This window comes from Vigna umbellata, chromosome 4 (assembly GCF_029865625.1).
Source record: "Vigna umbellata cultivar VRB3 chromosome 4, Vumbellata_1.0, whole genome shotgun sequence".
NCBI lineage: Eukaryota > Viridiplantae > Streptophyta > Magnoliopsida > Fabales > Fabaceae > Vigna > Vigna umbellata.
Window position 1 is genome coordinate 34,265,967 of NC_142168.1, and position 27,646 is coordinate 34,293,612.

The 27,646-nt window shown below is 31.9% G+C and overlaps 3 protein-coding genes across 4 annotated transcripts in view; 2 read left to right on the forward strand and 1 right to left on the reverse strand.

The window, feature by feature from the left end:
- EMB3012 (embryo defective 3012) overlaps positions 1-8,503 on the reverse strand; it is a 32,562-nt gene extending 24,059 nt beyond the window's left edge. For both annotated transcript variants that reach the window (XM_047302402.2, XM_047302410.2), the window contains exons 1-10: positions 8,099-8,503; positions 6,481-6,746; positions 5,920-6,086; positions 5,598-5,814; positions 3,518-3,864; positions 2,726-2,908; positions 2,382-2,511; positions 2,146-2,294; positions 721-832; positions 49-635 (exon numbers count right to left, since the gene is read on the reverse strand). In XM_047302402.2, coding sequence (XP_047158358.2) covers positions 49-635; positions 721-832; positions 2,146-2,294; positions 2,382-2,511; positions 2,726-2,908; positions 3,518-3,864; positions 5,598-5,814; positions 5,920-6,086; positions 6,481-6,746; positions 8,099-8,271 — 2,331 coding nt within the window. In that variant the 5' untranslated portion in view covers positions 8,272-8,503. The remainder of the gene's footprint in view (positions 1-48; positions 636-720; positions 833-2,145; positions 2,295-2,381; positions 2,512-2,725; positions 2,909-3,517; positions 3,865-5,597; positions 5,815-5,919; positions 6,087-6,480; positions 6,747-8,098) is intronic.
- A 5,681-nt stretch (positions 8,504-14,184) lies between these two features.
- Positions 14,185-18,730, forward strand: LOC124829003 (GPI transamidase component family protein / Gaa1-like family protein). The gene is made up of 7 exons (XM_047302422.2): positions 14,185-14,350; positions 15,363-15,530; positions 15,791-15,882; positions 16,083-16,182; positions 16,273-17,131; positions 17,224-17,357; positions 17,823-18,730. The coding sequence occupies exons 2-7, from the start codon at positions 15,415-15,417 to the stop codon at positions 18,667-18,669; spliced, it is 2,148 nt and encodes a 715-aa protein (XP_047158378.1). The 5' UTR covers positions 14,185-14,350; positions 15,363-15,414; the 3' UTR covers positions 18,670-18,730.
- Positions 18,731-20,734: 2,004 nt separating this feature from the next.
- LOC124829012 (Core-2/I-branching beta-1,6-N-acetylglucosaminyltransferase family protein) lies at positions 20,735-27,149 on the forward strand. The gene is made up of 11 exons (XM_047302434.2): positions 20,735-21,409; positions 22,435-22,548; positions 23,609-23,709; positions 23,930-24,001; positions 24,283-24,364; positions 24,477-24,557; positions 24,936-24,974; positions 25,198-25,263; positions 25,656-25,805; positions 26,505-26,633; positions 26,782-27,149. Exons 1-11 carry the CDS (start codon positions 21,173-21,175, stop codon positions 26,803-26,805), a joined length of 1,095 nt encoding a protein of 364 aa, XP_047158390.1. The 5' UTR covers positions 20,735-21,172; the 3' UTR covers positions 26,806-27,149.
- Positions 27,150-27,646: the final 497 nt, after the last annotated feature.

A 27,646-nucleotide genomic window follows, 5' to 3' on the forward strand; every position in this document is an offset into this window, starting at 1 on the left:
TCTTAATTCTAGGATACTTTCAACCAAGAAATAATCACTGAAACTTACAAAGGTTCCCAGCTTTTGACATAAAACTCCATACAAATTCCTGAAGCTATCAGATACACGTTGCACAAGAACTCCATCTTCAGCTAGAGCATTGGCTTGATCCAAAACTTCCACAGTTTCAATGAAATCCACACCTTTGTCCCATTGTTCAGGACCACCAACAAGTGCTATGTCTAAACTTGTGCCAGGTACAAGATATAATTCCTCTAAACCATGTGACTGCTTGTCATTTTCTGCTTGAGCCGAATCAATCCAGTAACCACCAAATTGGTTTCCATCACCTGCCTGACGTACAATAAGGGGTCGATATGCCGCAATGCGTAAGGATGCTTTTAGTCCAACAGGACTATGACTGTGGTGGTGATCTTCTTTGGAAAAAATGGCCTGGATCACAGCTTGACCAGGATGAGAAGCCAAAACATATGTCCAGGAACAGGGAGAACCATTGACTGATGATCGGAGCTGAGTATTTGGCTCAGTTTTCAAGTATAACAACTCCTGAGTTGCATTGACAATTACAAAAGACTCACTTCCAGACTTCCACTTTATCAATGAATTAAAGGCATCACATACATAGAAAAAGGAACCTGCAGATGATACAACAACATGAGCAAAAATGAATAGCAGAAAATTGGAAAAGAAACTTTACAATATCCTCAAATATTGCATCACCATTTGCTGCTTTCATTGTCACAGCAGCTTTAAGATATGATCCAACAACAGTTTCTACAGGAAAATTGTGAAGCACAACCATAGAAGAAGGAATGGAGACTTCAACAAGGACCTATAGGAAAAAATAAAATTACAAAAATAAAAAATAATGTATAAATTGTATAGAATTCCAAAGTAAATTCAAGAAAAAATTGTGAATACATTATGCATTGATAGAAAACAAACAAATAGCACAAAGAGAATCCAACAGAAAACACCTTTTAGAATAATTTATACGACGAAAAACATCACAGTATCATTAGAAATTCTTAGATAACGTGAGCCGAGAGAAAAGAGAGAATATGAACAATGAAAGAAAATGTTTTGTTGATCTTAGAACAGCTTGAGATATGTACCTGATAGCTACTCATAAGAGTCAGGTTTCTGTTAATACTAATAGAAACTTACAACTGTACATAAAAGAAAGAAAAATATAGTAAAGAATACACTGCTGTACAAAATTCAAGACTGACTTGAAACAAGTCAACTATGTCAACTATCAACTATAGTATGCTAACAGATATTAATGTATCTTCACATTCTCCATTCATTTCCTTTCTGTTAAAGAAAACCCTCATAAGGGGATACCATCTTCATGAAAACACTAACATTTTAACATTATTCAATAAATGAAGAAGGGAAGATCAGTTCACTAGGCTTCCACCGGTGCCCAGCAACCTCCTTAATTTTAGAACACTGTAGTGGGTAAAGTTTTCAGAGTAACAGACATTTTTGAGGTTTGACCTATGGCAATGCTGGCCTAGAAGGAATACAATGGAATAAAGAAAGGGTTGTGGTGTTGGAGCAATGCAGGTTGCTTAGGTGAATACAAGAAAGAAAAAAAAAGGATGTGGTTTTGCATAAGAGATTACACAAGGCTTCCAAAGATTTTAGAGTGCTGAAACCATATCAGAAAAATTGTTTCTGATATTATTCATAGAAGAGCTATTGCTCTTAAATAAGATACATTAACATAATAACTGAAAATCCTAAATTATGATGGATATAATCTATCCCCATAATAACTGAGTTATATCTTATTAAGATAGGAAAAGATAAAGAAACAAAATAAACTCAAATAAATCAACATTTAAAAAGAAAGTAGGATAATCTTAATTGATGGTGCAAATCAAAGTGTAATGGGACACAATCACTAATAAAGTAGGGGCAGTACAAGTGAAAATTTCATTAAGCATACACATGTCCAACTAATATGCTTATACCACATACCACTTTACTATTCTTTAACCAAACAACATTCTTAAATTCCAATACCATAGCATATAGCCCAAGAACAGGATTGGGCTTAGGGAACCAAACATGATCAAATTTACTAGACATTTGGAATGAATAAATAAAAGTATATATTTTCCTTAATAGCATTACCTCATCATAATTTAGTGAATCATATACAGATAACACTTTGATAGTAGCTTTACCAGGTTTTTTTGCCTGGACAATACCAAAAGCTGTTACAGATACTGTGGACGAGTCTGAAGATAGCCATCTGAAGTCACTCACAGTTTTTGCACAGCCTACATCACAAAAGGATCAATGAGTATAGAAATAAATATCAAGAATAAGCTTGCTACTTCAGATTGGAGAAGATGTTGGCTTCCAACCTCCTGTAGCCTTTAACTCCACCTCCTGATAAACACCAGTTGACCATGGTAATAAGATCATTCCACTATCATTGTCCAAGGTGAACTTTACTTTATCACAAACCATTATTTCTTGCACAGCCTTGATAATCTGCAATATTTTAACTAATAAATGAGAACTTGGTACTGAAAAAGTACCATGACCTTCCTAAGCCAGGAAACAAATAGCCTCTCTCGAATCCCAAAAAAAAGAAGAATGAAATGACCACAAAGCAACATATGGTGCAACAACTAAAAGACAAAAATAATTGAGGAATGAACTACAGAAAAATATGCTTATAAGGCTTCTATGAAACGGCAGTCACCTCCTTTTTGTCATCAGCCCCACCAGGGTAGCTCAAAGAAGCTGTCAATTTTCCAAGTCCTGGTGAATAAGCCTCCAAGATTTTAGAATTCCGCCAGCCGTGTTTAACAGCAATATCATTTGAAACAAAAAATGTTTTCCAGTATTGATCAGAATCATTATCATAAACCTTAACATCATCATTCTGCAATGCAAAGATAAATGTTGAAAACTATTGATAGAAACAAAAGCAATTCATATAAGAGAAAACACAATGAATATAAATGGGAAGTTCCAACACAGACGTATTACTCACAAATATAACAGAAGACACAAGACTAGCAATGTACATGGAAAATATCAAAAACAAAAATGTCAAGCAACACTAGAGATGTACTTTATTTGGAAACGGCCTGATGTATAATCAATTACCACAACCTTGGGCTGATAGGAAAAGGTTTTATATCTATATCATACATAATGCACAATAGCCACTTTCATTTGTGTCTGTCCTCTTCCGTACAGATCATTAGATAAGATCTCACAACTTTGGGAACATAAAACAGAATTGCAATACAATCAAGGAAAAGTTGTGCCGATAATAAAACAATTTATAGTATCCCTTTTCTTTTATACAAGAATTTCCTTTTTAACTTATTTCATTTTCTGAAAGAGAGGACACAATAGTAAATTTATTATATAGATAAGAGTCCCATCAGATACATTAAAAAAATGTCCTTGAAAATCTAAGGAGCCAACGTAAATATGTTTTACCATTGATGATAGGCTATGAAAGTAGAATCATGAAAACTACCTCTGTAATATAAATTTCTTGTGCAGGATGATCCTGTGCAAAAACCTTTATCTGGATAAGATATTGATGGCCAGATATAACATACCACCGGGTCATCAGAGGGTTAGATTTTACTCCTTCCACTGGATCACCAGAACTAGATAAAGGTGATATATACAAACATAGAGAAGATGGTAGGACCACATTCAATGAAGACACTTGTTCATGGCCAGCAATCCTAGTATCTTCAACAATAACAGCTGTCATGCCCAAGTTCCATGCGTATGCTAACCCTGTTTTTGAGTCGACCTGAGCAACCGAAGCATTTGAGACAGACCATTGGTGATGTGGTGAGGGTAAAGTAACCACTGCAAATGCCAAAGCAAAATATTGGTAAGAGTCTTGATAATATGCTGACAAACATCACAGCAGAAACAAAATATAAAAGTTATTGGATAAAAAAACCGTTATCTTAACTTTCATATAGATGTAAACAATATCCAATTAAAAATTCTTTTAAGTATAACTAGCATCAATCATTAGCTGAATCATCACTTTTCTGCTTGACATATAAGAACAAAACGAAAATGCAAAGATGAAAAGTCAGGAATTCTACAGAAGAAAATAACAACAGCAAAGAATATTGCATAGACCAACAAGCAAATTGGTCCTCTGGATATCTGGAAAAGGTCTCTTGCTCATTGCTCCATTCAAATACACCAAGCAACAGCCAAAAAGTAAAAAATTTTAGCCCCTTATCCTTGCAGACCGAAGAAAATATATTAAAGAACATTCAACAGCAGGTAGAAAAACAAGAACTCCAAATTAGAGCTCTTAGAAAGTAGATTTAAGCTCAATCTTACAAAACTAGCTTAAAAGATGATGTTTATACTTCTATATGTACTATAATTTAGTCATATCTTTAGTCAATGAAAGATTCCCAACACATCTTCACACACAGAGAATTAGACATCTCAATTCAAGTGTGGAACTAGATATTTCTGGATAGTCCAATAGCAACCAAATAGTTGGAACAAACCTCGATAAAAGAGGCTCTTATACTATTTTAGAAAATGAATTATAAGTCTAACTCAATCTTATAAATGTACCTAAAAGTAACTTGAGGTTTGCATCAACTTATGTCTTACAATTTGGCAATATCACCAATCAATGTGAGATTTCTAACAAGAACACATCTATTTTCCACCAAAAAGACCAAATTATGATGGTATTTGAAAAGAACAAAAACATAAAAGAAATTTGTATAGTGTAAAAAGTCAAGGAAATTCCTCTTGGTTCTCTTGTTTTGTCGGCATTTGTTGATATTGTCAAGGGAGAATGAAAAGTTTGATTTCCTCCAAAGAATTAAAAAACAAAAACAATAAAAGATCCCATAAAATAAAACATAATCTAATATTTGCTTTACAGCTAATCACAAAATGATTACTGAAAAGTTACCAAGACAAATATCCACTCACAAAAAAAAGGCAATTTTGAAACATCATTCTCTCCTTTCTACTGCCCAAACCACTAAACCTAATAAAAAAAACAACTTCCAACATAGACAAAAGATCTTCCAACTTAGACATATAGTACTGATCCAAAACATTGAGAGAGATCCACGATTCTACATAAAATCGAAATAATCTAATCAGTAGCTTCTAAGCTGCCTACAGATGAAGGAACAGATTATTCTTTGATTTAAAAATCTTGTGGCCCAGAACACACCTGTCAGAGAAATGGACCTTATGAGACCTATACACCTTTGCTGTACTGTAATCTTTCAATGGTACTAAATAGACTGAAATACAGTCCAAACAAAACATTAACACTACAAATTTTGCTTTAGAAAATAAGTTGGAGCGTAATTTTAAGGAGGACTGAAAATTAGAAGATTTTGTTAAAAGAAAACAAACAAGGAGGGTAAAAATTCTCCCAAAATATAGAAAAATGAGGATTCCCCATCTATGGATGACCAATTGCATTAGTAATCTTAACTACCAATTCTGCAATTTGACAGCATAATCACATAGATATCAGATTTACATTTCTAAACATCTTGCACTTAGATTTGAATGAAAAGTAAACAACTTAAGAAAACCTTCAGGAACATTTCCACGGATGACTTTAAGGGTGTAGGGAATGACTGCACCAACAAGTACAAGAACTGGTGAAGGAGGATCGAGGGACATAGCTTCAGCAACAGTAAGAACAATCTCATCAGCTAAATTCTTTAACTGTGTCTCAAGCAAACGCACTGACACAATCTCATGACCAATCTCAATTCCCTTTACTACAAAAAGATCTGAAAATACACCCTGCAAAACAGGACCAGGAAAAAAAAGTAGGATATAACATTAAATATGCATTATTATAATAACACAATGACTTAACCTGTTTAAACCAGCCAGTAGCAGTCTTACATTGTCTTCAAGCTTTATTTGTATATCTAAGTCACCACATAATCCCCCACAATCACTAAGGGGAGAATCCTTTAGTGGAACATTAACAAGGTGATGAGGTAATCCATTGGCTTCAGGCATAAGGCTCCACATAAACTGTAAGCCAACTAATGAAGAAAATACGTTTTCTGCAGCACAAGGGAATTCAATAAATATTTCCAATCTTATGACCCAATTGAGGAGAAAAGGTGACAGGAAATTAACAAAACTTTAAGCTGGAAATAATTATATAGAATCATCAAGACAAATAAATAAATGCTGAAAAGTTTAATGCCTTTGCTAAAAAGGCAGAAAAGAGTAAATTGAGCTTCATAGCACCTATAATGTCAATCCTGCCATAGTGTAGTATGCATTCTTCGTTTATTAAAGCTCATTTTAAAATTTTCAAGAAAAAAATATGGTAAAGAAAGCATATTTTCAAGCGAATGGTTATGTAAAGGCAAGATTTTACAATGGAGTCAGACTTTCATGATGCGTGAAAATCCCATGATAAGTACAAAACTAGCAAGATTTCACAGATACCTTCATTATCAAAGGCTCGAACACGTAGTGTGGCAAGCCCCTCTAAATCAAGTTTAATAGAATTATGAAATATCTGTATTCGTGATATGTTGTCAATAAAGACTTTGCAGCGAATCACAATCCCAGTTTTCAAGTCTGCAGCATAAACAGCAGTTTCCTTCCGCCCACTGTAAGGGGAAATGGATCTTATTCTTGCACTAGTTGAGCACTTGCTGGTTGAATTATACTCAGGCTCAACAGACAGAATGTCATGATGATCCCATGACCTAAGTATGTACCACAAAAAATATCATAATCAACTCAATAACAAAGGATAACAACCAAAACCAATCAACAAACACCACTTCAGAAAACAAGGGAATCACTTTTTGAGAAAAACAATTTTATAAGAAAAACCAGGGAATAATGTTTCACAAAAGCCTTGTTTGATAAGAGTAATTTAAAAAAAAAATCAAAAATTAATATCTCCCCTTTAATTTCTAAACCAATTCACATATCCTTCCTTGTTTATATGTTCCAAAAGTCAGCTTTAGATGTTGTTTCATAAAATAGTTCTAAAAACTAAAATACAAAGACACAATCAAACACATCTTAATTTCCCAAACCTTCGTTTTAACTAAACTTTCTTTTACTAAAAATGATTAAATATGTTTTTCATTCCCAAATTGTTATAAAAAATTGTTTTGTTCCTAAACTTGATTATAAAGTACTTCGTTAAACACTTCATAAAAGTCGTGTAAAACATTCTCCCAACAATCGATATGTGTAGGTTATATTATGTCTCCATGTGGAACTCTATTTGACACATAAAAACACTCCACATTGTTGGAAAATGAAGTTTTATATGATTTTCATAAAATACAGGATTAAATATTTTATAATATAATTTTTCATAATAGTTTGGAGACCAAAAACATATTTAACCTTAATAAAAATAATTATCAAACTACAACTGAACTTAAATTACTTGACCTAGTTGTGTTCCAATATAATGATTCCATTTTCAAATAAACTTTCAGAGCAAGGATTTTTTATAGAAAATAAAAGTGTGATATGAAAACTAAAACCCAAAAAAAAATGCAGCCTAAACTCACTCATGCCTTTCTTATATGAAAAGAATTCGGACAAATCTTAGATGAGGTTTCTTATATGCTTCAGATATTATTCTCCATCCAGAATTATAGTTTAATTCCAGTAGTATGCACAACAAATGTTATCATTGAAAGCCAGCACAAGTTCCGATGTAAAACTTCAGTTTTCATTGTAAAACTACACATGAAAGCACACAAGAAAATATGCCTCAGTTTTCTCAACAATGCTATTATCACAAAAATACTTAGATACCACGGCAGCTGCAGTTTTACAAGGAGTTTCACCAACCACGTTTAGGTGAAATCCAATTCTGATCCGAAAACAGCACTAACAACACTCAACACTCAACACTCGTGCTACCACTGCATGCATCTAAGTTTTGTCCTTAATTTTATCATATGGAGAACTGAACTGAACTGAAATGACATCACCTAGTTCTTTCTTATTTTTTTTTTTTCAATATACTTCAAAATTGCGAAGAATATAAAATAGTAGTGAGTAAGTATGATTGAAAACGGAAGAGGACCATTGGAAGCAGCCGTCGCTTCCTTGGAGCCGGTAATCAACTGGATAAGTCATTTTTGGCGGCAAGAGCAAGTTGACGTCAGCAATGTGGGGACCACTGGAAGCCGCGTGCGACGGCGACACCACCACCGTCACCGCTACCAGAAAACTCAGTAACAAGGCCACGATCGTCATTTTGCGTGGCTCAGAACGATCATTCACAGCACTCAGTCAGAACTTTGCATTGCAGAGAGTTGAGGGAATAGTTGAATTTGATGCTGCTCTGTTGAGGATTTCAAGGGTTTAGGGTTTTAAGAAGCGAAGAAGAAGAAGAATATGAGCAGAGTGAAGAAACAGTGGAACGTGGAAAGCAATGTCAGTATTCTTTTTTTTTTTTCTTTTCCAGAAAAGAAACTAGAAAGTAAGTCACGTCTTTTAACACCAATGAATAAAAGTTAAGGCTCACATACTATTTTTTTTTTCCTTACACGTTTGTTTAATATGGTATAAGATTCTAGTTTTGATTAATTCGGTCATTTTGGTAACAAGTTAAATAGTTAAGAGCATATCAATAGTATATATTACATGCCTGTTCGTGAGTTTTTTTTTTTTTAATTTAAAAGGAAATTATCTAGTGTTAAATTAATAGTGTTTCACAAGTCTAGTGTTAGTTTGGGATTCTGTTAATGACCTTGCTTATTTTAGTCTTTATATATATATATATATATATATATATATATATATATATATATATATATATATATATATACATATGTGTGTTATTTTAATTCAATTTAATTTATTTTTTCTAATTAAGAATTTTCTCACTTTCTAAATTTAATTTTTATATAAATATCATATTTTTATTAAAAAAATTAAATTAATCAAAAAATATTTTATTTAATTATAGATATTTTTGAAATTATTTCTTATAGTAAAAATCAAACATAAAGTTAATAATTATATTTCTAAAATATACATTTAATAATTATATTCTAAAACAATTCCAATAATTATATTATATTTAATAATTAAATTAAGAATTATATTCAATTTAAATAAATAATAATTTATAATTGAATTTCAGGAATATCTAATAAAAATGTCAACTGCAATAAAAATATCAATATATTTATATAAAAACTAAATTTGGTTTTAATTTGGAAAGTAGCAAAATTACTCAATTCAAAACAAAATTATTGAAATTAAATTGATGGTCCTAATTCCTTTCTTATGTTCATTATTTGTGTTCTTGTGACTTTTGTTGCGATTTTTAGTAGTCATAATTCACTCTTCCAAGTTGTGTTTAAAACTCTTTTATGTTATACATTAAACATTTTACACTCATACAAACTATAAAAAAACATAATATTCAAACTACAAAGAGATAATAATGTGCATTCATAAACCTTGAAAATACATAATGAATGAGAAATCGCATAGAATCAAAAGAAAATATATAAATAATCGACATAAAACCTTCCAGTTGGGTTTCTAACTACATCAGTAGCATGCTCTTCCTCTTTAAATTAAACGTATACATTCCCCACCTAAAAATGACAATGTTCAAATATCATGAGAATGAGAAAATGAGAGGTTGAGATTATGATCAGGGAGAGGATCATACCATGTTGTCTCAAACATTAATGCTTTCAATTTCATTGTACTTGAAGAGCTCCTCGAAAAGATCTCATAGAACTCCTATAAGTGGTCTTGTATCTTGCGATATTTGATGGGGGTGGCAATTGGCGTCAATGTTAGGAGCACTGATACATGTTGAAAAGAAAAATGGTGGGGCTTATGCTCAGCTAGGTGTAGAGGCACGTGAGCACCAATCCACACGCCTACACGCGCAAATCTTGAAGTACACGAGTTGTTGCTTAGGGTTTGAGAAATTGGGAATTTTTAGTGATGGAGTAGGCTGACATAGTCAGAGTGAGGAGAACAAAATTCGATGAGACAAGGAGAAACAATGGTATGACGAGGATGCATTGTAGAGGAGGAAAGTAAATAAAAGGTTTAATCCTTTTCGACATCTCTATTTATGTACGAATGTCTCATATGGGTCCTCGTTTTCTAAAGTGTATCAAAATGGTCCTTAATTTTGAAAATTGATACGAACGCTCGTCGACCTCTTACTGCTGGACGACCGTTCGTTACACACTGGACGACCGTTCGTTCGGTGGTCGACGAGCGTTCGTTCGCTGATGGACGAGCGTTCGTTCGCTGGTGGGACGAGCGTTCGTTCGTCATCTCAGCATCCACTCATCAATTTTTTTAAAACGCCGTCCAGCCAACTTAACGGAAAGGACTCAATTGATATCAATTTTCAAAATTAAGGACCATTTTGATACACTTTAGAAAACGAGGACCCATCTGAGACATTCGTACATAAATAGGGATGTCGAAAAGGATTAAACCCTAAAAAAGGTGTAGTGAAGCACGAAAAGAAATGGGGAGAGAAAAGGATTAAAGATCTCATGTCGAATACAATGACAAAGTGGCATAGAAAGTCTTTAACTTTATTACAAATTTGTCACCCTCTCACTTTCTATGTCGATTTTAATGATAATAAATATAAAAAGTATTTTACCTTTTTATGAAATTACCACTATTCTAAATTTCTATGTTAATTCTAGGTATAACAAGACATAAAAAAGTTTTGTAATTTATTACGAAATTGTCATCATGTTCATCTTTTTATGTCAATTTTAATGATAATTGACATATAAAATCTTATCATACTTACAATTATGTCACTGTGACACTTATCATGTGAAATGAATTATAACCAACACAATAAATTCTCATAAAAAGTTATTTTTAAATATGTACATGTTTTCATTTTTCATTAAAGTTTGAACTAAGATGATAACTTATTTTCTTGAAAGGTTTGTGACTATCTCCTATTATAAGTATATATGTTGTTAAGATTAATACATGTATTATGTTTACTTGCTGTGTAATTAGTTATTCAAATATTTGTTCTAATTTTTTCCCGCCTTATTATTTTTCAATATTTATAAATAATTATTAAAATCAATGAAAAAGGTTGCATCTCGTCGCACAATGATATCAATAAAAATAATATATTTATAATAAACACTACAATGTGTCTTAATTTAACATACTTAAAGTTCTTTGTTATTTTCTTTAACTTCACGTGTATGTAAAATTAACATATTTCACTCCTATTGACATATTCTATCATCCTACAACCACAATCAAAATACCTATTAAAGTAAAAAAAAAAAACAAAGAAAAAAATACATTTATATTGTATCATGTGTTTCATATAACAACGAGGAAAAAACACACCAAAGAAACACTTTAGGCAAATGGCACATGTATAAACCACCAACAAAAATTTCTTTTTGTTCCAAAATAACAAAAATCAAAGTGGGCAAAAATTATTTTTTGCCCAACTAGTCTAGTTTAAGTATGATTTGATCCATTAAAAATTCATTTTCTAAAATCCATTAAATTTTCTATTTTATTTATATAGATTTTAAATTCAGGAAGAACTAGTCTAAACAAATATGAAGTGAAACCATCAACTTTTTTCCAATACCAAAATTTGTGAATTCTTAGTTCATTACAAGCCCAAGACCTAAAAGTCATGATCAACCCAACATTAGAGTTTGGAGGAACCTTGAAACTATTTTGTACCTATCGAGAAGCTTAAGTGTGGGGAAAGATGTGATGAATTTGTTTTTACTATTTTAATGTGTTGTGAAAATTTGCAAGGGTGTTATGAATGAAAAAATTTGTTTTTTTTTTAAAAAAAAAAAGTGGTATGCATTGAATTACAAAAGAAAAAAAAATGGAAAAAGAAGAGGGAGAAGTAGAAATCAAAAGAGAAAGAAAAGAGAGTTTTCTAATTTAATTTATGGATGTTTGTTGAGACATAATTTACACTCATCCTTTCCATATTTCTCCATTATTTTCTCGTTTTTCTTTGGTTATTAGTTATAAACCTCTCACGTTAGCCTACATAACTCTCTTTATGGTTAAATTATGATTTCATTAAGTTGACGACATAGTACTTGTTTTTATCTCCTAACAGTTTTATTTTCAATTCCCGCTGCACTTTCTTTTTGCTGTCACATACCTCATGAATGTTTCGGTTTAGTTATTTTTTGTAGTTTCACAGCCTGTTTTTCATAGTGTTAGTTGTTGTTTAATTATTCTAGCCTTTAATTTTTACTACTTTCTATTCTTACTTTCAAAACCCCCAAAATATGTTCTTTTACATCCAATCTACTCACAACACTTGGACTGACTTGAGTTGTACTTTATACTACATTAGTAAGAGTGATTAATTTAGTTTGTTTGGAATAGTTTAAATGACAAAGTTGTCACCAATAACTCTCGAAATATACTTTTCTATATGAATGAAAGTTGTATTACCTATTTTTCTTCCAATCTACGATGTATATCTACCTTTCCACCTATTGTTCATCTTCTCTTTTAGGTTTCACCACGTGCAACCTCCGTAGAGTTTAGAGGAAACACTTCTACGTGTTTGTGCCATATCAAATGGTCCATTTTATTTTTGTTTGAGCATAAGGTACGGTTGTGGCGTCACGATTCTCTTTCGATTCATTGGGATTTTGTTGCAAAAAAATGTACGGGTGTCACTATTGCATTAGGGGTGTGATGGTGTTTGTTGGAGATAAGATCGAAAGTAGGTTATTGCACTTATTGAAAAGAGGTATGTAACCATTATATTGTGAAATCAAGAGGTACAATCAATGATTCTTTTATCTAAAATAATTTGTTATAGAACCATTAGACAGAGATAATGAGTGATTTGTTGTATAAATAATTTGGAGTTGTTAATTTTGGATCAAACTCAACAATGAAGGAAAACATGATGACAGATATGCCACCTCCACCAACACCTCCCACGACTATGAGTGCAAATCATAAGAACCCTATTATCGTCATTGCTAATGTTTTCCTCTTAATTAATGTTGTGGGAGTGGTTAGCCATAATTTTAAGTGCGGTTTTATATTAGCTTTCAGATATTAACTTATCAGCTTCTCATTGTTTATTCTACACTTAAAAAACTTTGTTATATATGTGTCTTATTGATTGATGACCTGAGTGAAACTTATAATTTTTCATGTTTCAAAAACTTGGGTAGTAACTCTTGCAATGTTGTTATACAAAGAAAAATGATTATTTGACACACATAAATTTTTTACATTCATTTGACACTACCTATATTTACTTTTTATTCTTTTCTTTTTTCAAAAAATACAAAACTTTACACTTTTATGACCATTTTACTCCTGTACTCTATGTCAAATAAATGTAAAAGTGTGTCATGGTATCACTTTACTTGTACAAATGTATTATTTGACTCTTATATATATATATATATATATTTGTGTATTGGATGAAATAGTCATTTTTTAAAATATAAATTTAAAATTAAAATTAGATTTATAAAAGTTTAAGTTTAATTAGAAATTGATCTATGTTTGATCTTTTCCACATTCTATAATGAGTTGTGTCTCTATTGTTATTAGAATTGATGATAGTAGATGACTTATCAACTTTGAAAAACCAAATTTGAGATCCAACACACTTAAATGAAATTGGGTTTATTTACTCCCATTAAAAAAATTTATCTTAAACAATGAAAACGTAATGAGCTAATGTAAATATATAAAAAAAATATTGCAATTAACACATGTTTACTATTAATTATTTGAGTCATAAATTAAACACAAATACACATTCAACTTTTTTTCTCTTAATTATTAAACTTTTTAATATCAACAGAGCCAAAATACTTTATTTTTTTGTCACAACTATATATATAGGTTTATATGACATTTTTAATTTGTTTAAAAAATTAATGCAAACTTTCTCGTATATTACGTCCTCTCTTAAAATCGTTTTTGTAATTACTGTTTTTTTAAATAATTATTTTAACTTAATTTAATTCTTCAAGAAATGATAAAGTTATATTTATTTAAGATATATTATAATAATAAAATAATTATAAAAGAATAAATTTTTGTATCTTTTTAAATAAAAAAAAAATAATGTTAAAATAATGTAAGAAATTTATGTATGTGAAAAATATCCCTTGAATTCGTTGTCCTGAAACTAAAGCAGTGAGATCGCAGAAGCCATCAAAGACAACTCAAAGGAGAATGTGGAAACGCAAAAAGACCTGAGAAAGGCACCAACACGGATCTGTGGGTGCGATAGGAGAACAGAAAATTGCAAGATAGAACCAGTGAATCACTTACCCAGGTGCGTTCTGCATAAATCGTGACCTAGAAACGAGTAATTCCAGTGTTGTTTTTTTGCTATTGTTAGTGTCCAACCGAGTTCGTTGAATCGACTCTAAACTCGCGATTCTACACGCGTTTGCTCGAGTTCATTCGAGCCTACTAAAAACGATTATACTTGCGAGTTAACTAAGTTCGAGGATGTGAGAACGTAGACTTGCGATCTTGATGTTGCAGCCATGATATTGCATACGACATCTTAGTTGTAAAGTTCAAATGATATTAAGAAATAAACACGCACGCAAACTGATTTTATGGTTGTGTTGTAAGTGGCAATATGAAAGTGAGTTTTGTAATGTGTTTCGTTTTTCTTGTAACTCATCAGTTTGATGCTTCATACACATATGAAATTGCATTAGTTAATGATTAAGAGCAACGTAGAGTTAATGATTTTATGTCCTGTGAAGGTTACCTTTTTAGATTTGTTTCCTCTTTATCTCTACCTGTTTGGTGGTGTTGTTATTGAAGAAATTAATGAAGAGCCTGAAGTAGGGGAAGCATGTAAGATTAAAAAGTAGGAGATTTCGAAGAGGATTGATTTACTTCAAACATTTTAGTGGCCCTTATAGAAATCATCTTTCCGCAACTGTTATATTCAATCTCAATCTTTATGTGTACACTTTAGAGGATATCCAAGTGATTTATTGCTCCCTCGTGAAGGTGAAGACAGAGTAAAATGGAACTTCATTAAATCACTGAAGGAGTTCAGTTATGTGATATTTGCTTTATGTGTAAAGTATTCTCTGTCAATATCTAATAAACTATGATTTCTCACTTCAAACCCCCTATTAGTCTCCCTGCTTATTGTATTCCCCTTTTCCTACATGATCTCCCATCCCCCTCTACTTTCAACCTCAGATCATCCTTTAATTTTTACAAAGTATAATTTCTTTGTTCCTCCATCCTATCCTAATTGAAGGAACGAACGAAAGAGCTACATGGGTCAAATCTTATGAAATGGGCTGTTTTGACAGGTCTAGTGCTTGAATATTAGGCATGTTGGATTGACTGCTGTAATTGTGACGTATGGATCAGAACCGGAGGGAAGTCATGGGTGCCAATGAGAACAGTAGTGCAAAACCAAGAGTGCGCCCAATTGTACGCTTAGGGATCTTTCTCATCTCTCACAGCAATATTGTCAGGTACTGCTGCTGCTAATACTACTAGTACTTCTATTATTATTGAGGGTAAGACTATTAAGAATTCAATAATTGAACGTTTTTTTACTGGAAATCGTATTGGGATGCATTGGAAATGATGCGGAGGTGCATTGGTAACACTTTAAATAGTGCTTTTGAGTTTTTAATCAGTGCTCTAAAGACACTGGTTAACATTATTATTATTGTTGTTGTTAGTATTACATTGAGTGATTTGAATTTAATTAAAACTCTGTTCTTTCCAGCTTGGTTTGTTTCCTGGCAGGGGTGGTGGCTCTTCTCCTTCTCCCTGTCCTTGCCAAGAATACCTACATTTCCGAGAATGCCCTTATGCCAGGTCATTTTCATTTTCAATTTACTGCCTGCTCGTTTATTTTTTCATTTGTGCAGCCTCAAATAGAAATTTTCCCAGAAGTGCTAACTGACATACTTCTCTGTCTACACACATTGGAATGCTTGCAAACAAACAACCAAACACACGGCATACCTTTTCATCTCCTACTCACTAATTCTATTGTTTACTTGGTTCTTCTGCAGGTTCTGCATACAACATGCTTTCTACTCACCATGTCTCAGATGCAAATAAATTCATCAAGGACCTAACTGATCTTGAGTTCACTTCCATGGCCTCACCTATGTAACTCTTTCCTTCGTGTTATCATAAGAGACTTTATACAACTTCGCAAGGAAAAAGAAGAAATAATTTATTTGTTGTGTTTTAATACAGTGAGAGTCAAAAGCTTATTGCTCAGTATATGTCAGCTTTGGATGCGGAAGTTACTTTCCACAAGTTTTACCCTCAATTCAGTCAGTTCCATCCACTGCACTTCTTTACCAGTCCTGATTCAGGTATAATCTCCAAAAATGGAACTTGTTCTTCGTTTGGAGTCAACACTATTGGAATTATTAGGGCACCACGTGGGGATGGAAAGGAAGCTATTGTATTGGTGACACCTTACAATCGAAGCAAAGTTGGTTTGGGTGAGGCTGTGTCCTTGGGCATTGCTTACTCTGTGTTCTCGCTGCTTTCGCGTGTTACTTGGCTGGCAAAGGATATCATATGGCTTGTGGCTGATTCACAATATGGAGAATATTCTGCAGTGGCTGCTTGGCTAAGAGAATATCAGGCCCCTGTTTTCCACAAAGTTGATGTAGTTACTAGTGAAGCATGTAATGAGAGCAGCACTTTTAATGAACTTGGACAGGGTCTTTATCTGGATGGAAAGTTAAATGGTGATTTTAGACGTGCAGGAACTATGGCAGCAGCTCTTGTAATTAAAGTTGCTGAGCAAGGTGACCGGTATGAAGACAGTCTTAATATTTATGCAGAAGCAACCAACGGCCAGATGCCAAACCTTGATCTTATCAATATTGTAAATTATATGGCAGTGCATAAACAAGGATTGCGGATAGAAGTGAAGAAGATGTGGTCTCTGCTTGACTCCTGGTGGCTCAATACTTTTGGTGTTATATTTGAATCCTTGGGAAAAATCGCTAGAAGCTTAAATCCCCAATGGAAGTTTGGTATTCCTGCTTCTGAGTATGTTGAAGGTGCTGCAACACTGGCAAGTTCATTGTATTACCAGGTGTTTTGTTTTTACCTGTCTAAAATATGTTTGTTACAATATTCCCTGTGACCATTTTATAATATCCTTTGTCTGTATATTATTCCTCTCAGGGTTTGGGTGTTCCCACCGGCCCTCATGGTGCCTTCCGTGATTATCAAGTTGATGCAATCACTCTGGAAATTTCACCAAAAGTTTCTCTTACTAAACTGTACAGGCGTAATGAATTCATACTTCGTGGTGGAAGGTATGTGCCACACATGCGAGTTGCATTGTATAACTATTTTGAAAATCAACCATCGAATAAATGGCTTGCTGTTGATGAAATTGTTGTAAGTCTGACATGTTTTTCATTTTAAATTATATGCAATGTACTGTTTATTTTTGCCACTTATAGTAATGAAACTGTACAAAGTTATGAACATCTTGTCCTTATTTTTGAAACCAAAGAAAGAAAAGTTCTGGATAGTTATTTGAACGCTCGGTTGAGTTTCTGTCGTTAGATATAACATGATGTATTTTCACAAACTGTTAAATATAGGCAGGGAAAGTTGAAGAAACTCCAAAAAAGTATTTTTCATAAATTGTTAAACAGGGGAAATTCTTGAGTTCTTTAACGTGAAGAAAATTTTGTTGGGTATATTATAAAGCACGCAATCGGAAGATCTATATCTTTAATCACCGTAACCAAAATGTTTTGTACGTATTGCAGGTTAATTGAAGGAGTCATACGCTCAATAAACAACCTACTTGAGAAGTTTCACCAGTCATTTTTTTTGTATCTCTTGACATCTCCTGGTAAGTTTGTGTCGGTTGGAGTTTACATGATTCCATTTGCATTACTTGTCGCACCACTTCCGATAGTTGCTGCCTATCTCCATGCCAATGCTAGTAATTCCAATCCCCAAAACCCATCCACCTTAGAAGTTGATGGCAGCCACAAATCATGGGAATGGTTGAATTCCGCTAGGAAGGTTTTGGTCATTCATTTATGGGGTGTTGTTGTCTCCTTACTCCCATTTTTCCTACGTCAACTCCCCAATACCACCCTAACGATGAACTTTGTATTGTGGGGTTTTCTATCAATTTTAAGTTTGCTGATTTTATACTTGATATTGGGTTGTCCAATTGCCGAAGCATCTGCGTCTCAACTCGAGAAAAACAAGTGGGCTAGCTTAAAGTCTGTAACTATATCAACAGCATTCATCGGTTTGTCTCTCATGTCCGTCATTAACTTTGCTACTGCAGAAATTGGGGCTTTACTTATTGTCCCAATTTGTCTATTGGCTAGACCATTGAAGCTTGATATCCAAGCTAGGAGCTGGAGAACCTTACTAAGGGCCTCTTTTAATATTGCTTTAGGATTTGTCGTGTTTCCTCCGGTTGCATTTGTTTTACTTAAAGTTGCATTTGAAGATTTTTATGGTATTAATGTTGGTGACTACTGGAAGTGGGTGGAATCCCTTTGGGCTTGGAACAGTGCTACTTACCTCTATGTAGGTGTTGTTCATCTACCATGCTGGGCACTGTGTATTTACATTTTATTTCATCCATGCTGACATGTACTATTACTTAGCCAGACTGCTATTCAATTGAGAATTTGAGAATTTTATTATCTTAGTTTTTGTGTTATCATCTTCAATGAACACCATTCTTCTCTGAAAGTAATTGTTTATAATTAGGAAAAGAGCTCAAGAACAGCTGCAAGAGCTCAAACAGCTAGAGCATTTATTTGCTTGTAAGTTGTAACATCACACACATATGAGAAGAGATGAGGCAAATATTGGATAGAGATTCATCTACATTCGTCAGAATGATTCAGAATAAAGCACACCTAACAAGTAATGGACTTTTTTTTAATAATAAAAATAAACACCCTAATCACTCATCACTCTTAAGGTAGTGGGTTTCTCAACATGCAATTTTCTCTATTTATGTAATTGATGATAAAAAGTTTGATAATAGTTAAATTTTAAAATGATTATTTTATAAAAATAATGTAGTTAATTATTAAATTTGATAATACTTATAGTATATGTGGATAACTTTAATAATGTGTTTATATTGTTAAATTTGATTCATTAATTGTTAAAGTTATTTTTTAAAAATAAAATATAAATATATATATTTTAATTGTTAATATTTGTAATTAGAGCAACTTATAATAGTCAATTAATTAATTTTTATAAAAAGTTGAAGCAAATTACTCACATGTCATTGATTTGGAATTAAAGATACAAAATAAACAAAGAAAGTTGAAAGACATGAAATGATAACTTTTTATTAATAATAAGATCAAATAAACAAATAAATGAATAATAAAACTGAAAAAAAATCAAACTTTTACTATATAAACAGAGAATAAAACATTTAATCCTTATAAAAAAATTTCGTGACACGCCGGAGATCTAAAAAAACAACAAATTGTGAACAGATGACTATAAGTTTTACTTTGTTATCACGTGCACATATAATGTCTTAAATAGAAATTATTAATGACTATATTTTATGAATCACACTTTATCAAATTTGTCATCATTGGTTGGTTACAAACAACCTCCATTTGGTGTGGTGTAACTATCTATCTAACACCTACTCTAAATGTTTTTGACATTTTGTGAACACGTAATAAAATATTACGAGTCAAATAGTTTTAATTAAATTAATATCATTATATATATAAAGTTTAGATGTTTAAAATAAATATATGGTTCATGGATTAATTAAAACACAAGAGTTTAGAAACTAAGACTAAATTAAAGTTAGAAAATGCACTTATACAAGGCATAAGATTTAAAGGATTAAATGATTTTTTTATATATTAAAGCAAGTATTTATATTAGGGTTGTCCGAAGTCTTGAAGTCAAAAGTTTTTCATGAATATAATCAATATATCAGTATTATTATTATTCAAAAAATAATAATACACGTGTTGTACTTAAAATATATGAATATAAATTAATATTAAAACATTAAAAATAATACAAGTACATGCACCTTTTTTTATATTCGTGGAATTATAAATTATATACATTTTTTTTCTATATTTATAATACTTATCTTAAAAAGCATAGTTTAAATAATTTCTGAGTTATTGATATTGTAAAAATTTTTATTACATCCAAGTAAGTAAGCACTTAAAAGAATAAAAGTAAAGAAAAGTATTATAAATTTTTTACCCTAACAATCGATTAGAAATCATGTTAATATGATTACAATACTTATCATAAACGTATATAAAATGACTATGCATGGCACTCTATAATTGAATAGTTTGTATAGTAATATCTTGAATTCATTTAAAGAAAATCTAATATTAATTTCTTAACCAATATTAGCAAAATGGTTCTTCTTGAGTTGGTTTTGTTTGTGTTTTCTTACATTCTTGCATTGAAATAGTGTCTCAGTTTCTTGCATTCTTTGATAACCAAAAAAAAGAAACACACTGAGAGGCTTCAACATTACAGAGAAAAGAGTTTTGGTTTTTGTGTGTTTTTTTAAAGAACTCTCATATCTCAATCATAGTATTCTGTTATCCAGATGCACACGCAACTTGAAAAAGAAGTAGCACCTTTACGACACAAGAACAAGGAGACACTCTTCACTTTTTCAAACCCAAATTAATAATAACCACTAACCAACAAACTTTTCACTCTTTAGTCTTAACACACACTCCATTACTCTCTCTCTCACTCTCTAAATCTTCTTCATTTCTCAGTTTCATTTCCAAGTAACAATTCTCTGGAGAGAGAATCTATAAGCTTTTTGCTCATAACCTCACAAGCACCTTACTCTTTTTTTTTTTACCACTGTTAGTTGCTTTGTATTGATTTCTGGGTCAGTGTAGTATTTTCCTCTTTTCACGAGCTTGGTCAAATTTTTTCTTTCTGGGTTTTGTGGTTATTGGGTTGCCATGGATCTGGCTGGATCTTCTGGCTTTGAGTCCTGCAAGATCCAAGTGATGGTCAAAGTTTCGTTTTTTAGGATGTGATTCTGCTGCTGAACGAGTTTGAAATGGTGGGTCAGTTTTAGCTGCTAAAAGGGGGCGAAGATAGATAGAATATGAAGCGTAAGGTGATTCAGCAGAGGTGGAAGAAGAAGCTTTTTGCTTTGATCTTTGTGGTGTTTTGTTTTGGGAGTTTCTTGTTTATGCAGACACGTTACAATCATGTTGTGGGGTTGGTTTCATTGCAACGCCATTTTGTTTCTGAGCCTGAGGTTCAGGGCCCCAAGATTGCGTTTCTCTTCATTGCACGGAACAGGCTACCTTTGGAAATGGTTTGGGATGCATTCTTTAGGGTACCTTCTTTTCTCTTTTAGTTGTTATTGACCTCTACATCATGGAAATAAATAAGGCAGCTACTTTTATTAGTCATTATTTTATAGCTGACATATTTGATATTTTTCAGTTACAGCAGCACAAATGAGTTTAGTTATTTGATATCAATATTATTATAGCTTAGTATCACAACGTTTAGTTATTTCTATATTTCTCTTTATTTTTGTCAATAATAACAATGTAAAGAGTTTTTACATGGTCATTTTATGCCTTGGATTGAAACAAATTGCTATCATTTTATATTTGTCATTACATAATAAGTTAATCTCAAATTTTGGGAAAACAATAAGTTTTGCTCACATTTATAACTTATTATTTTGCTTCTCCTTAAAATAAAAATATATATTGTTGAGGTTAAACAGATCCTAATTAAATTGAGTGGCTTTATATCCGTTTTTTCTTTCAATATAGCATATCCATAAAGAGTATGTTGGTTTTTACAATAACTATTTAAAAATAACACAAATGATGGTATTTTATTTGTTGATAATGTACTGTGAAAAGAATTTAAATTCAAATCTTTGTGTGAAGGGGGTAGAGTCTTTAATTGATAGGGGGTTTAGAGGCTAAAGTGAGGTACATCAATTGTGGTTAGTTCAATGTCTTAATGATTAAATAGAATCTGTATTTATTTTGGTCCAATTTAGAGCTTGAGACACTTTGAATTGCTAGCTGATAATTATTGGGAGATGCTTTATTCATGGTATTCTGTTGGTGTTACTTGAATGCACTGTTGGTAAAATTAGTGTTGGTTATTTTGCTGTTCATACCAACATTTCAATATCAGTGCCAGTTTGCATTTTAAGATGCTATTGGACCCTCCTTTTTTAAAAGTGTTCATAATGGATATGTGAATTTGTTGATCTTTATTTTCATGTTTTTAAAAGCAATGGGTGATCAACATTGTTTTTATTCCATAGAATGCTTTTTTTTACTATATTAAGGGGCTGTAATTCCTACTGAAACATTTGTGCCATTTCTTCAGGGAGGCGATAGCAAATTCTCAATTTTTGTTCACTGCAGACCAGGGTTTCTTCTCAATAAAGTAACAACTAAATCATCTTATTTTTTGAATCGGCAAGTTAATAATAGTGTACAGGTTAGTCTTCTTTTTTGTTTTCAACAGAATATTTTTGCTTACAAATCCACTCCCTGTGTGATATATTATGTGGTGTTCATATTGATAAGGAAGTACACTTGGTGTAACTTACCCCTTGCTTATGCTTAACATCGGTTCTTTTTGTGTTATGAAAGTTAATGGTTTTATTAGTTTGTGTAGCGATACCTTAACTACACATGTTAAGAAACAGAGGGAGTATAACAGATGACAAAAATAATTACTGGAAACAAAGGTCCTCTGTCTGATAACAAGAAGCAATTCCCTTGATGGAATTAAATCCCCTTGATATGATGTAGTTATATATAGATATCCTTCTTAATGTTCTTGTTCAGAAGTTTTAATTCTTTTCTTTTCGGGAGATGATTGATGTTTCAGATGCCTAACAAGAATGATTGTTGTGAGATTTTTAAGTAGATAAACTTATTGTTCCCAATTGCAAAGATTTTTCCCAATAACGATGTAAGCAATTGAGTGCATTTTTTTTTAAAAAAAAATTAACAAATCTGGGAAACATATCTTCCTTGCTGGCTAACAGTTGAATCCTAAAAGACTGACTTCCTTTACTCTTTGTTGGAGTTTCTTACCTGTGCCATTTAGAATTTATGTTGAATATTTTGATTTGATTGGATTTTATTGTGGTACACCCAGATCATGGTTGTGTATTTTGTTTTTATGTAAACCTGATTGAATATATATAGTTCTTATCACAAACTTCCAAGTATCAATGAATATTCAGTCTACCTCCTGTTTTTAAATGTTTCTCTAAAAGTGAAATTTGAATTACTTTATTCAATTTTACCAAACTGTATGTAATTTGTCAGAAAATAGTTGTTACAAAGTTGCAATCTCATTTTGTCAGAAAAATCTAAGGTATATCCTGTCTTAAATTGTTTCTCTCAAAGTAAACTTTAAATTATTGTTTTCAATTATACTATGCTGTCTAAATTTGTCAGAAAATAGTGCTAAAAAGTTGCAATCCCATTTTGTTATGCATATCAGCTTCATGGTACTTATTTAGTTCATGTGGATCTGTTTCCAGATTGAGTGGGGAGAAGCAAGCATGATAGAGGCTGAGCGCGTTTTACTTAGACATGCGCTAAGTGATCCTTTAAATGAACGCTTTGTTTTCCTCTCAGATAGGTGAGGGTATAAATTTGTTAACAGCTATAAAGTTTTAGACCTTATACCTTTGCATATCACTTTCTGGACTTACACTATAACTACTCAGCACTAGGTCACAGTTTTGAAAGTATGGTTTTCTTCAGTTTGCTTAATTATTTGGTAGAATAAATTACATTGATGTTTTTCTATGCTTGAGCCTAGCACCTTACTATATTTCAGTTGATTGATTTCTTTTCAGCTGTATACCTTTATACAACTTCACCTATACTTATGACTACATCATGTCAGCATCAACTAGTTTTGTGGACAGGTGAGGTTACACACTTGCCTTATGCTTCTGCACATTGCTTTGTAATGTTACCACTTTTTCTTTTCTTTCAATCTGTATCATTGTATGACTTGAAACTGAAATCCTAATTTTCTTTTTAAATTATACCACTGAGTGAAGTTAGTGACACTATTGGTGTAAAAGTACAATTCCTCATACAACAAATTTTGAGAGATTAAATTTGCTGAAAGGGAAACTTTTTGTTAAACTTGGCAATTTATTTGCTCACAATTTAACCGTTTTTTGCATTAAAATATGAACAGCTTTGCTGACACAAAAGAAGGCCGTTATAATCCAAAAATGGATCCTGTTATTCCTGTCTATAACTGGAGGAAAGGATCTCAGGTAAAGGTCTAGTGTAGCTCTTAGTTTGCTATAATTTAATTCCTAAAAGATATGCATCACCTAATAATACCTTCTTATTTATTCCTGTCTTATTTTATATATTCTTCTGCAGTGGGCTGTTCTTACAAGAAAACATGCCAAGGTTGTAGTGGAAGATGAAACTGTATTTCCAATGTTTCAAAAATATTGCAAGGTAATGGGTGACAAGGTCAATTACAGTCTGTCTTTGATGATTGCTATTGCATGCGTTTTTTGAAATGTTGGACTCTTATACAAAGATAGTTTTACACATCAATAATGGCCTAAGCAAATGTGCTAATTTTGACAGTGAAACAGTGAGAGTTGTAGGGACTATGTCTGTTCCATTCCATCTTTGTTTTCCTTTACACCCTTTAGGGTTTCCTCACATTCTTGATCATTAAAACTATTAACTCATTGCTGGCTTTGCATCCATGTTGTGCTAATGGATCTGCTTTTTAGTATTTAAGCCACTAATATTTCTTGTCTCTTAATGCTGACACCCTTATCTGTTTCTTCTTTGTTTTTCTTACCTATGGATTCAATAATGCAGAAAAAACCACTGCCAGAATTTTGGAGGGATCAGTACATTGTAAGTTCTCTATATGAAATTATGCATTTAATAATTATTTAAAGTTGTTCTTTTTTTCCTTACTATATTAGCTTCAATCAGTCTCCTTTTTTCTTTATTGAAATCATTTTTCTTCTTATGAAGTTATTCAATATTTGATTGTGAACTGATATGTGATGTCAATTAGGTTCTAGTAAATTATATGAACTAACAACTAACTAATTATAATTTCTTCTTCATGAAGCCTGCTGATACATCCAAGATCCATAATTGCATACCAGATGAACATTATGTTCAGACATTACTGGCTGTAAGGATCCTTTTCTTTTCCAATCTGCACTCTTTCTGTTTCTGTCTAGGAAACAGGCTTTTATCATGAATCTGATTCACTTAAATTCAACAACTTGCTATGGCATAATTTATTATGCTAAAAAACTGATGCTGAGAAGAAACTAATTTTGTATACTTTTTTGGGTCTTGGATTTGTATGATTTGAGTGACAGAGTAACTGGAATGGAGATTTTCTGAAACTGTTTTTAGATGTTTCAAAAAGTGAATTAGTTACAAATTTACATTGCTGCATTATTTGAAGTTGAATAAAAAGCATCACACTAAAACACACATGGTTAAAGAAATTGATGTTTGTGATCACTATGTCAGTTCCAATTTACTTATTGGAGTGTTTGCCTTCCCAAAATGCAGCAAAAGGACCTTGAAGCAGAAATCACACGAAGATCATTGACACATACTGCCTGGGATATTTCCAACTCCAGGGATCATGAGCGCCGGGGATGGCATCCAGTGACTTACAAGTACTCAGACGCTACGCCTATGCTTCTAAAATTCATTAAGGTTTCATCTTTACTGCCACTGCTTGAATCTACTTCCGTTCCATGATCATCGTTTTCTTGCATCTTAAACAGTGATTTTGCCTTAGCAGCCAAAAACATTCTCAAACGTTTTTATCTCAACAATAACACTAATTTGTTGGGAAGATATCATGGGTGTTAATGATAGGTAGGTAACCTCCTAATGGAGCTAAAATGAATGCAAACAATTAAATAAATCACCTACTACAACATATCAAGATATGCACCTGGTAGGATACAAACAAAGTTTCACATCAGATAAAACAAAAAATGGATATAGGTTTATATATACGTAAGATATCTCTATTAGTAAGAGGTCTCTTTAGAATGATACTAAAAAGCAAATTCATGAGGGCTCTATCTAAAGTAGACAATATTTTACCAATGTGAAATGAAAGAAACTTTTGTTTTGTGAATAAAGCAAAGGTATTATGTGAGTCTAATTGAAGCCAGTGCCTGGTTGTTGATACTGTAATGAGCTGAATATGCAATAAAACACAAATAGTGTGAGCCACCTGGAAGAAAAGATGATCATTGAACTGTACTATCGTAAGAAAGCTAATGCAGAAATGCTTCACTCATGAACATATCTTTCTCAGTTTGAGACAAACATATAAAGTGCATTTACTCTACTTTCATGAAAGAAAATGTGTGCAAAAAACGTTTGATTATTTGTTTTCAGGACATAGATAATATATACTACGAAACAGAATACCGAAGAGAATGGTGCAGCAGCAAGGGTAAAGCATCAACTTGCTTCCTTTTTGCTAGAAAATTTACTCGGACTGCTGCTTTAAGGCTTCTTGACTTTGTAAGTTCATGCATATTTCATGGTTTTCTTGAACTGCTATATACTTAGATTTCAAACATTTTTTAGTGTCTTTTTGAATTTCTTCTATGTAAGTTTTACAAGTCTAGCTTGTTAATTATTTTTCTGTTTTTTTTTTTAATTTTTACAGTCTGTTCTGGGAGAGTTCAATTAAGAGAAGAAAGTGCTCATTGCAAGAGGCTGATACAAGCCAAAAATACACTTAGCAAAACAAATAAGAGGGAGAAAAAGAATAAGAAAAAGCAGTTGAAGAAAAATACACTTAGCAAAACAAAATTAAGAGTGTCTATGTCCTTGTCAGAGACACACCAAAATTATTTTATCTGTTTTATAATTTTCATACTTTTAATTTTTAAATAAATACATTAGTCCTGTATCTGCCTCTTTTTTTTTATTTCTTTTTAACCAAATATTTTTATTTTCTATTTTTTAAGTGATGGACATGGATTTATTGTATTATTTCTTAGATGTATATTTAGTTTCTTTATCTTCTACTTATTCCTCCTGAATCAAATATTTTTAATTTGTATTTGGTTCTCATTTGTTTTCAATATAACAAAATTTTCTATACAACAATGTTTTGTCTTTTTCATAAAATAAAAAAGTAAAGATGAAGAGGAATTTTTAGAGGGTAATAAAAGAAAAAAAAAACTTCAAGGGAAATTTCCTTTTGTACCCGTATATATATTTTCACCTCTATAAATATAAAAATTTGCATTTTATTCTTAGAAAATGACTTTTCTGATGAAATAATTTAATATTTTATTAGTACTTTTTATAAATATAAATAATCAAAAGTAAAATATTAAAATAATAAATAAAATAAATTTAATTAATTAATTAAATTTAAAATTTGATATTTTGCAAATTTTAAATTTAAGGTATTGTTATTTCAAAATGTAACATTCCAAATTTATGGGATCTCGATAAATCGTAGCTAAAAGTAAATATAAATCATTGGAAATATTAATTCAAATCTTTGAAATGTCTTTAAT